The sequence below is a fragment of the Schistocerca nitens genome, chromosome 1 (genome assembly GCF_023898315.1).
Source record: "Schistocerca nitens isolate TAMUIC-IGC-003100 chromosome 1, iqSchNite1.1, whole genome shotgun sequence".
Taxonomy (NCBI): Eukaryota; Metazoa; Arthropoda; class Insecta; order Orthoptera; family Acrididae; genus Schistocerca; species Schistocerca nitens.
In genome coordinates, this window is record NC_064614.1 from 1,082,958,767 (window position 1) to 1,082,971,116 (window position 12,350).

At 38.9% G+C, this 12,350-nt stretch overlaps 1 protein-coding gene across 2 annotated transcripts in view; it reads left to right on the forward strand.

Annotated features, from left to right (window-relative positions):
* Positions 1–12,350, forward strand: part of LOC126198471 (AT-rich interactive domain-containing protein 4B-like) — a 159,032-nt gene that overhangs the window by 103,583 nt on the left and 43,099 nt on the right. Inside the window, exons 15-17 of one of the 2 annotated variants that reach the window (XM_049934821.1) lie at positions 1,044–1,149; positions 7,508–7,660; positions 11,440–11,677. In XM_049934821.1, the coding sequence (XP_049790778.1) occupies positions 1,044–1,149; positions 7,508–7,660; positions 11,440–11,677 (497 nt within the window). The remainder of the gene's footprint in view (positions 1–1,043; positions 1,150–7,507; positions 7,661–11,439; positions 11,678–12,350) is intronic. The other variant, XM_049934831.1, reaches the window with a different exon arrangement.

Consider the following 12,350-nt stretch of genomic DNA (forward strand, 5'->3'; position numbering starts at 1 on the left):
ATACTAATGTTATCCGCAAAAAGAAATAATTCTGTTTGTTGTATGTCAGATGGAAGGTTATGTGCTTATATGGAAAACAATAGTCGATCTTAGACTGATCATAGTGGATCCCCATAAGAAGAATCTCTTGTGCTTACATTGTTTAAATTTTTATGTAAACCTTTCTGTATTCTTTTGTTTTGAAATAACATTATCTTTTGCCTGGCCATGCCGTCAGATCCACAAAACCTCGGTTTGTACTGGAGAGTACTGATTGACTCAGTCTGATCGTCTTACGTAGGTTACAGAAAATACCAACTGGTGTTGTTTGATGCTTGCAAAATCTGTTGAGTGAATATGCAAGCAGCACCCCCCCCCCCCCCCCCCCCCCCATAGCACTCTTCTGAAATCCAAACTGTGATTCACTGAGGATATTACTGTTGCTCAGGTGTGATACTATTCTAGAATACATCATTTCGAAAATTTTGGAAAATGATGTCAGTAGTGAAACAGGTCAGTAGTTACCAATGTCTGCCCAATCATCTTTCTTATAGTGCAATTTAACAGTAGCATATTTCAATGTCTCTGGAAAGATGCCTCGAGTTGGTGATGCATTACAGATTTCAAAAAAGACTCCTCTTACTACATGGGAAAAAGTCTTTAGTACTCTGTTGGAAATGCCATTAAATCCAAATGAGCTTTTATTTTTCTTAATTTCCAGAGGAGAAGTTGGTGAGACATTCATATGGTTGCATTTCATGAGTGTTGCATTTAAACATTCTGCTTTGATTTTTCTCCTGAACTGTTTGTCCGTATCCTCTATTTTTATACTTCAATTAAGGAATGCCCTGGCATGTCAATATGTGACCAAACTAAGGTATACATATGGCTTATTCAATTAGACCATTCTCAAGATATGGGCATGTGTACACACACACACACACACACACACACACACACACACACACACACACTATTTTCTCTCTTTAATGTCTTGAACCTCCATCAATATTGAACATTTTTCTGTCATGTTTTTGTTTTTATTTATGCCTGTTTTATTTCAGTGCATTGTGCCATATTGGAAATAGTGTGACTATTAATGTTGGAGACAAGCTGAAAGTGTATTATGGACCAACTCAAGATTCAAACAAAGTTACATATGAAGCAAAGGTAAGATGCTTATTCATGCCAGCCTTCAAAAAATTCAATATTCGCTATATATCTGTGTGTGTGTGTGTGTGTGTGTGTGTGTGTGTGTGTGTGTGTGAGAGAGAGAGAGAGAGAGAGAGAGAGAGGGGGGGGGGGGGGTCATTGCCAGTCACACTTGTTTTCTCTTTGTCCTCAAGAAAATTTCTAAGACCAAAGTTTACTGTTCATTATTTCTGTGGATTGTAACTTCTTAAATACATAGCTCATTAACTATCTGTGTGAATACTGTGTAACAGTTGTTTCCATTAGGAAATGCTAATAAGTACTTAACGTAGTGCATTTTTTTAAAATTATGTGGGCACAAGTCAAAATAAGATTTCATCACTCATCTGTATGGTGGTGTTAGTCAATAATACAGCCCGATTAAAGTAAGTGTGTGCCGGTAATATGTTTCTGAGTCATATAAATTGAATTCAGCATTCAGAGCTAATGGAAAATTGAACCCTAAGTATGGTAGAACTGTCTACACTTACTGCTGTTCTCCTCACAATATATAAAAAAGTGAGACAGTAAGGAATAGAGTCATCCTAAATATAGGAAATATTTTTTTCAGTGAGCAGGAGGACTATCTAGGACCACCAATCTGTATAAAAGCATACTGTTGTTCACTTTGTCGACTGTTTCTTTAGAACTGATAACAATATCACTTCCAGAGTCGCTAAGTTTCATCACTAGCTAGGACAATTTCTGCTCCTTAGGGTGCCTTTTCACAGTTTTCAAAGTCAGAACCAGTGTTATTCTGATGGATGCACATGACTGTGAATGTACAATGTAAGTGGATGACTTGCTGTAGTGCCATCCCACAGTGTGATAATACATTAAAATGTACACTTCACTCGATGAGGCTTCAACTTAAATATGAGAATTTGTAAGCAAGATATCTGGTTATGGTGTGTTTGTAATACACAAAAGCACATTTCATAAAGAAAATAACAAGAGCTGCTGCATTTGTGGACTTTTGGTATTCCCCTCCCCCACTTCACCCATTTTTTCCTTGCTGGTCGTCTGACAAGGTAATAAATCACTGCAACACAACATTGGTAGTTCAGAATACTTAGTTCTTAAAGTACTGTAGGGGAGTAAAAAAGTAATATCACCCCTTATTTTGTCCACATTTCACTTACGACAAAAGTGATGGTATAAGGATTCAGTTCCTGTTGGTTTTTAAATGTTTTTTAGTCATTTACTTATGATTTTGAATATTGTGCAGATCAGCATTTGTGATGTATTTGACCCAAATAAAATAAAAAACACAGCTTAAAACTCTGTGGTTGTCATACTACCTAATGAATTGTATGCTATTGTAAGCCAGCAATGAATAACCGATAAATAATTTTAAAAGCAGTTCTTAAAACCATAATGCTAATGCATTAAAGGTCAGTCAGTAGCTAATGCATTAAAGCTCAGTCAGGAAACAACCATTGGCAATGAATTATCTACACCAGGGTGTTTGTATTATATTGTCTAACAGCACCATTCTATTGTTTAGGAAAACCATGAGGGTACGACAGGTGAGATAAAGATTCTTGTTCACACATGACCTGTACACTTGTAGTTAAAATCTGTAGAAATATTTTAGGATTAAAGACGACGACTCACTGAAAAGCGGAAACAAAAAGAAAACTTGCTTGCGTTCGGGTTTATCATCTGATAAGCTAGAGTAAAAACACACGTGCACACCTACTTACGCCCCTGTATAATGCCAGCTAGACTGACATTGCCAAGTGTACTTCTGCGGCAGCTGGACTGGTTGTGGCGGGGCTACTGTCGGGTCGGGTGGGGTGAGCAGATGGCAGGGAGTCAGGAGGCAAGGGAGAGGACTGGGGGTGGGCGGCAAGTGACTCATAGGGAAGAAGCCAGTTTGCTAACTAGGAATGCGGGAGGGAGAGGTGGCAGGTATATGGGCTGGCTTGATTGGAGCAGTTAGTGAGAAGCAGCACACACTGAAGGCAATATGGGGATGTGAATTGGGAGGAGGTGACAGGATGGACTAAGGGGAAACTGTTGGGTGGAAGGTGTGGGGACACTGGCTTATGTGAGGTTGAGACCAGGAGGATTACAGGATCGGAGGGTGTGTTGTAACAAGAACCCCTGTCTTCATAGTTCAGAGAAGCTGGCGTGCGCAATATCAATGGCTGCTTCGCAACCAGAACCGTCCAGATCCTTACCTCCACTATCAGCTTCTCTGAAGTATGCCTCTGATACCATAATCATCTTGGCCTCAATCTCAGGTAACTGACTGTGCCCACACGCTCCGCCCAACAGTCTTCCCTTCCTCTGTCCTGAAATCCCCTCCCAATTAATGTGTCTACATTGCCTTTAGCGTGTGCTGCTTCCCACTGGCTGCTACAATCTCGCCAGCCCCTACACCTGCCACACTTCCTTCTCGCATTCCTAGCCAGCATATTGGCCGCCTCCCTTCAAACAACTAGCCACTTACCTCCATTCCCCTCTCTGCCTCCCACCTCCTCTCCTTTCAACCACCCATCTGGCGCTAACCCCACCACAACCAGTCTACCTGCTGCAAAAGGGCATTGGCACTATCAGTCTAGGTGGAACCATATATGGGCATAGGTCTGTGTGTGTGTGTGTGTGTGTGTGTGTGTGTGTGTTTTTTACTCTAGCTCATCAAAGGCTAAATCTCAAAGTTAGCAAGTATTTGTGTGTGTGTGTGTGTGTGTGTGTGTGTGTGTGTGTGTGTGTGTGTGTGTTGATAACTCAACACTTTTGCTTTTCAGTGAGTGGTCTCCTTTAAAGTATTTGTGTTGTACAAGAACTTTCCAACAACATTTAAATTTTCAGGAAAGGAATTCTTCTTTCTAATTTAAAAGTTAAACTACATGAAATCCAGGATGGAATAATGACAGTATTACAAAAAGGATAGATTGCTACTCACCATATAGTGGAAATGTTGTCACAGACAGGCACAACAAAAAGACAGTTAACAAGTAATATTCTTTTGACCAAAAGGTCTTCTTCCAAATTAGACTGTACACACACATAAATTCAAAAACATGACCACTGTCTCTGGATGGCCACAGCTGCCAGAGACTGGTCGGTCGTGTGTGTGTGTGTGTGTGTGTGTGTGTGTGTGTGTGTGTGTGTGTCACAATCTCTTCTATATGGTGAGTTCCAGTTTCAATTTTTTACTTGATAAAATATTGCTAGTATTGTTATTCGTAGCAATCAAGCACACCCAGAAAAAGTAATGAACCATTAAATGTTTATGTTAAGATTGTAATTTTGTTGCCATTGACTTCTGTTTTGTTAATATCTAATGGAGCTATGAGGGTGGTTTGAAAAGTTCTCAGAATGGAATAGAGAAAAAAGTACTTACATCACTAAAACCTTTTTTTATTTGTCGATGTAGTCTCCTTGTAGATGAATGCATTTGGTCCAACGATTTTCCAGTGCCTTGATCCCATCTCGAAAATGAGTTTCCACCAAGCCTGCAAAATAGTTGTCAACTCGGCTATCAATTCTTTGTTTGAAGTGAATCTTCGTCCACCAAAAAAAAAAAATTTCCGTTTTGGGAAACGATGGAAGTCTGACAGCTATATCAGGTGAATAAGGCGGGTGTGGCAACAATTCATACCTTGGTTCGTGTAATTTTGCCATGGCGACAGCACGTCTTGATGGAAGATGACTTTCTTTCTTGCTGGCCTTTTTTCACGTATCTTTAGTTGCAATTTGTCCAGGAGGTTAGCATAGTATTTTCCAGTAATTGTTTGCCCAGTGGAGAGATAATCTACAAACAGAATTCCCTTCGCAGCCCAGAACACTGATGCCATGATCTCTCCTGCCGAAGGAATTTTCTTTGCTTTTTTTGGTGGCGGAGAATCAGAATGTTTCCAATGCTTTGACTGTTGTTTTGTCTCTGGGGTACAGTAGTGCACCCAAGTTTCATTTGTGGTCACAAGCCAGCACAAAAAATCTTGTTTGTTTCTTCTAAAATAGGCCAAACATTGTTCCAACATGTCCATTTTCATGCATTTATGATCCAGCAACACGAGTTGCGGCACCCATTTTGCAAATATTTTTTTCATTTCTAATTCTTCAGTTAAAATGTGATATACCCTTTCAGATGACATCTGGAAAACTTGATTTCACACACTTTCAATCAGCAGTCACTTTGCAGTGATTTCTGGAATAGTGACACATCTTGACCAACCACTGCACAGATCACCATCTAAGCTCTCCCTACCAAATTTAAATTCATTTTTTCCACTTGGCAACAGTCAAGTCAAATATGGAGCAGTCCCCTGTCCTTTGCTTTCATACTTTTCTTCACGAAGTACTTAATCACTGCTTGAATCTCGATTCCCCCCGCCCAATCTTCGCAAATCACTATGCGGATGTCACCGCCACAGCTCTCTTCATAGAGCAATGACGTGGCACATGTTTACAGGCAACAGTCAAATGAATGTCATGTGCACAACTCATTGCGCTAGCACTGAGCTCTCGTGGTGGTTCCGAGAACTTTTCAAACCAGCCTTGTACATTATTTAAAAACTTATTTTTTATTAACACCTTAAGTCATCTGTCAGATTGATATTTATAGTGGTATTGAAAAAGTTATTTAGTTGGTTGTATGTAGTAAAATGTGTTTAATATATTAGAGGTAATATATTTGTTTTCCGAGCTATTCAGAATGCTCATAATTTTAGAAATTTTATAGAATCTTCAGTGGACTCATTTGATAGGAATGGTGTGAAACAAATATTCCATATTCTGGTTTGCTGTCCATAATGTTAATTTTTCAAAGGTAATTGTGAAAGTATTAACTGAGACTTCAGGTGGTTACGCTTTTTTGATTGCATCAGCATTTTCTTCACGTTTTCATCACAAGCTTCTCACAGGTCTGTAGTGAACAAACATGACATTTTATCATTGTCTTTTTGAAATAGACTGAATTGCGTTATCCTGTCCTCTTGCTTTCTCCTCTGCCCTTCTCTTCTTTATCTTTGTATTGTTACTATTAATCATCAGTTGTTTCTACTCTTCTGTGGCTATATCTTCCTTATAAGTCCATAGTGGTGATCTAACATGTTCCTAGATTCACAAAGGTTTTCATTTGTAAATGAAATGAAGACAGTTGACACAATAACATACGTCTATGTTTCATGGTGGTAACGATCTAGCTTATTCAGAGTGGAAGAGCCTGCTTAAATGGCAGATTTTAAAATTTCTATTAAGTAATTATTCTTTGTTAAGCATTGCATACTCAAATTGCACTATAAGTGAGCAGTGCACAGTTTTATAAAGGTAGATAAAAGATAAAAAAAGAACTATATTTCACATTTGTAGTGATTGTATCACACAGTGATTTGCTGATTAGAATCATATAATGCCTCCTTTGAAATCCCTATTTTATATTTCTCCTGCTTGCTTTCTTCTGGTAGCCCATATTTACATGTATTTATATAAAACTACAATGTTCCTTTCATTCTACAGTGTCTTCTGTGCTTCGCTTCCACAGCACGGGCAAAATATTTTCTAGCACATTCATGTTCATCAGCATTTCCCTCATGTGGTGAAGTTAGGTTAACTCGTACAATGCCTATACATCTACAGGCATATTGTATGTGTTTGAGTTACTATACCAGTACATTTGGAGAGTAATCCTGAAAAATGCACTTGTAGATTTTGGGTAATGATTCACATTTGTGTTGTCTTGTTGAAATTAGTATAGAGACATGAAGATAACACTAGTTGTGTCCAGAATTTTGCATTGCATGTTGGGGAAGTCTGTGCAAAAAGAAATAAAAAAATCAGGTAAGACTACACCTGCTTTATGTCACTCACGTTATGCGCTGTTTGTTGATGTTGGGTGGTGTGTTTAGTTGGCACTGGGGATAATGGTTAGTACTCTCTGTGTATATGTCCCTCTGTTTTCTGGTGTTAGGTACAAGCTGTTACTAAAGTGGTAGTTTCTTACATAGCCATCTTCTCTTTGTATTTACTGTTCTATATAACACTCCAAACTGACCTAGAAATGATCTGTATTTGGTTGAGATTTACCGTTTGAATCAGTTAGTTGTGTCTGTGTTTCATTCAGAAAAATTCATCAGTTTCTTTGTACATGAAGTTCCCAGTTCTACTAAATTTTGCTGTAGGTTTTGCAAGTTTTTTCACATTCCAAAATAACCCAGTTGCAAGAATTCAGTTTGAAATGAAGGGTAGTAGGTTAATGTACTAATCCACACTTGCTAGTATGCATAGGAAATGAAGGTACAGCAAATCATTTCAGTATGAGGTGAGATTCATGCAGTTTTGCCTCTGCTTTTGAGGTTTGGCTAAAGAGCCATTGTTGTTGTAGGTGCTAGAAATTGAGGACGACGATCTGTTTCTGGTCCATTATACTGGCTGGAACACTCGTTACGATGAGTGGATCAAGCGTAGCAGAATTGCTGACAATCTGAGCTGGAGTCCAACTAGAGCGAAACGTGTGAAGCAGCAATCACAGGTTCAGGTAAATTGAAGGCACCCTTTCAGCGCCTGCTTGCCAGTACTCCCACCCTTAACCACTCAGTTGACACAACTACTTAGGGCAGTTTCCATTGAGCAGAGTGTTTGTTCACTTGATAGTCTGAATGTGAAAAATTACAGAAGACACCTCAGGAACACAATGAGTAGCACATTTGTTTTTCATATTCATTATTCATTCATGGATTTATCATACCATGTAAATTTTGGTAAAGAAAGGCTTCTGCTCTTCATGATTTCTGTTCTTTAGTGCAAAGTAGAAAGCTGCCTTCACTAAGTAAATCTTATCTGTGCCTGCTGAGTGGTTAATGCTATGTGTGTGTAGTGTGTGTGCGCCAAGGATGTCAGAACGCTTAGCATGGAGCTTTCATTTGGTTATAGCCACTGCTTCCCTTTGCAGTACTTCGTAAAGTGCATGTATATGATTGTAACATAGTATGGGAGAAACTAAAGCACAGCCTTCACTTTTAGACTAAAATATCTGCTGTAGATTAGAATATTTTGTTTTTATCATCGTTTTCCTTCTATATCAACATATTGCAATAGACTTTTTGCTGTAATAATAAACTGTACTCTCTTAAATGCAGTTTTCCTGTGTTTAGAGCCCACTCCATATTTTCATCATCTCCTTGTGTCTGAATAATGTTTGGTTAATATTTTGTAGTCTTTTCAATTGCATGAATATTTTGCCGTAGACAAAGTTACATGTAACTAATAAAAGTCTGATGGTATAATCATAAGTAATATTTTACTTAGTGGTTTTTCTTCTTCTTTTTGTCTGTTGTATTACATACTGAGGAAATATAGATACAAGTAAATGTTAAACAGCAAAAATAACCCATTGCTTCAGCAAACGAGAACCATGGACTACAATTGACAGGAAGCAGAGGACAGTATTTTAAAAATCATAAAACATGAAACATCATCATGGATATTCTCAGAAACTAACCCTTGAAACAAAAACCGATTTTGCAAAGAGGATGATACAACACATAAGCAAATTCTGTTGCTATAGTACATAAATCTCGTGCACAAGGATTTCTCCTGGAATGCTACACGTGGTTATAAAGACAGCATTGTCACTGCTTATGAACAACCACCAACTATATAGTAGGCATTGAGACAAGCTGCCTGTAGGTTTGTGATTGACATTTGAGTTCTGTATGTTGTCAAAGGAAAGTAGAATTTGATGCTCTCATAAAAAAAAACTGTTGTTACAGATTAAGAGTTAATATTAACTCAGTACTTTCGAGACAATAAATGCATTCTTCAAATTGTTTCGAGGAAACTAAACTTACTTTCAGAATGGTAGGTATGGTGTGCTATAAACCAGATAAAGAGAAATGGTGTTGTAAGTTGACATCAGACACAGATGAAAAAGTTGCAGAAGCCTAATTATTCCATTATTTGAGTGATTTTCATGAACCTGTGTTACGTGACAAATTACAAGAAAAAATAAAAATTCAATTTCATAGTTAAGGTGGTAGCAGAAGTCTGAGCAAATCTCCAACATAGTTATGTATGAGATAAAAATGGATTATAATAATGTTTCCATGGAAATGAAATTATACTGCAGTCACAATGTTGCCTGCAAACAAGAGTGTTATGACGATAATAGTGATGAACAAATATACTTTATACAGGGTGATTTTTTTCCACCGTGTTCAAACTCTAGTGCTAGATCAGTGGGAGGATACGGAACAAAAAAGATCTAATGAACTTGTGTCCGGAAAAGCATGGTTTCTGTGTATTTCATCATTCAATCATACTTTGTTACAGAGACTGCGGCCTAACAGGTGTTGTCACAAAAAGCCACATTTACAGTATGCGTGGTTTCCTCCTAGAGGATGGTACTGTTCATCATACGTCATGCCCTAACACCCTCTCCTGCCATAATAATTGGTAATCTTGTGTCAGATTCATTTCCCTTGCTGACTCACCCTGTAGTAAATGTGATACAGCATAGAGCTGTATTCAAATCGAGAGGTTGCCGACATGGTGTTTACTTATGGAAAGGCAAAAGGGCGTGGGCAGTGTGCAGCAAGGTTTTATCAGGAGACCTATCCCCACCAACCACCACCACAGCAGTCAATGTTCGCAACAGTGTTTCACCGTTTACCTGACAGTGTCGTTTCAGGAAGCTGGAAATAACGAGACATACACTAAATGTTCAGACACGATACTTGGAGGAAAACATGATTGACACATGGAAGGTGACCGCCATGTCAGTACCAGGCAGTTGGCCTCCCAGTACAGGGTAAGCCAGATAAGCATTTGGAACATTCTTGATGACAAATGCTACTACTCTTATCACTTAGAGCATGTACAGGGCTTATCAATGACAGACTTTCCACATCAGGAGCAGTTTTGTCACTGATTTCTTAACTAGGCAACCTCAATTTTGGGATTTACCATCTATCTTTTTCACAGATGAGGGCACCTTTACGTGGAGTAGTATCTTCAACTGCCATAACAATCATCTGTGGGATAGTATGCAGAACCCGCTGGTATGGTGACAGCAAATCATCAGCATCGGTGCAACCAAAATGTGTGGGCCAGGATAATTGGCGACCACATTTCATGACTAGTCTCCCTTCCATATTGCGTAATAGGCTGGAACTATTGGCATTTCTTGCAGGTGACTTTCCCTCCCCTGCTGGAAATAGTTCTGTTGATGATTTGATGGTTTAGTGGCTACTACATGATGGTGCTCCAGCCCACTTCGCCATTAACGGCTGGATGCATCGCAGTTATGTCTCCCTTAGTCGAAGGCTCAGATAAGGGGGAGTCCAGTTGTGTGGCCCGCCCATTCACCAGCTCTCAACCCATGCAATTTCTGGTTATGGAGCCATCTCAGAAGTATCATTTATGCAGAGCCTGCTTCAAATGTGGAGACACTGGAGCAGCATATTCATGCTGCCTTTGACACTATTTGGATGCAGCCTGATCGATGTGAACGTGTGAGACAGAACATGCTACGGTGCGTAGATACATGCTTTGAGACACATGGAAACCATTTTCATCACATGCTGTAACTGTGTTTGTGTGGTACAGCACACATTAAAGTGCAGTCTCTGTAACAATGTATGACTGAATAAATTCTCTTTGACATGGAAACCTTGCATTTTCAGACATAAGTTCATTAGACCTTTCCTGTTCCATATCCTTTCATCGATTAATCCCTAGGATTTGTACATGCTGGGAAAAAAATCACTGTGTACAATACATCAATAATACATTTAATGACATGGCAAAACAGGAGAAAAGGGAAAAGGAAGAAAACTTGTTTGCATCACTAGTAGTAATTGTGGTGAAAGCTTATACACAACAGAATTTGTATAATCCAGAAAATACTGAAGACCGCTGGTTTAATAAAATTAGTTGCTTGGCTGATTTTGGGGAGGAGGCCAAACAGTGAGGTCATTGATCCCATTGGATTAGGAAAGGGAGTCGGCTGTGACCTTTCAAAGGAACCATCTCGACATTTGCCTGAAGTGATTTATGGAAATTTTGGGAAGCCTAAATCAGGATGACTGGACGCGGGCTTAAACCGTCGTCCTCCCGAATGTGAGTCCATTGTGCTAACCACTTGGTCACATTGCTCAGTAATAAAATTGTTTTACTGTTAATTTTGATCTATGATTTATGTAAAAGTACTGAAGAGGAAGTAATGTAGTGAATATCCTGTTGCCTTGCCTCTTATAGAAGTATGAGGTATTTCTGAAACAGTATGTATTGAAATTTAAATCCTTTAATTTCTTGCAGGGTGCTCGTCAAACTCCTAGCCGCCGTGGGAGACCTTCACGTGATTCTGTTTCGTCAACAACAGCTCCTCCACGACCTCGCTCTACTACTCCATCTTCTGTCACGTCTTCTTCTAGTCGGAACAAATCCCCAGGGAGTGGTGGACGCAGTGCTTGTGCACAGAGTGGAAATAGCTCCACCAGAGGTCGTGGGCGACCTCCCTGTCGACGAAGGACTAGAAGATCTTCTGCACATACTGGTAATTAATTCATACACTTTAAATAGAACGTGTCTATTAAGTATTTTTAGGCAGGGGGTGGAGAGAGTGTGAATGTGTGTGTGTGTGTGTGTGTGTGTGTGTGTGTGTGTGTGTGTGTGTGTGCAAAATTAAAAATTTGTGTTAACACAATTGTCAAGATTACATCAGACCTGCATCTAGCAGGAAAGTATTGTTGGAAAAGATAACATCGTTGACTGATCATAACTGGTGTGTAATTGAATACACATTGAGCAGCTGCAGTTCCATGCTAGTTTAGAAATCTAATTTGACTATCATGGTTTCTTTACCACCAATATGAAGAGTGGTCAGTTTAATTTCAAAGAAGGCATCTGTGACAATAAATAGTGAAGATTGGTATGCCAAGTATAAATGAAAATATAGTTGTCAAGTGTTTGAAATTTGCATATTGAACCTTCTGTAGACAGTCAAATAAATGTCTGTAGTTGCTATTAATACCTTCCACAGCAATGAAAATTCAGCGTAAATGATGAGAGGAATCACATTCAGATTGCTTCTGATATTCCAACTGCAGCCATGTTTTCCATAAAAAGAGAGGTGTTTCATAAGATTTCCGTAACTTTCAAACAACTTGAGGGTTTCCTGAAACAAATCATCATAAACAACAAACTGAAATTTTATTTGTCATAAAAAT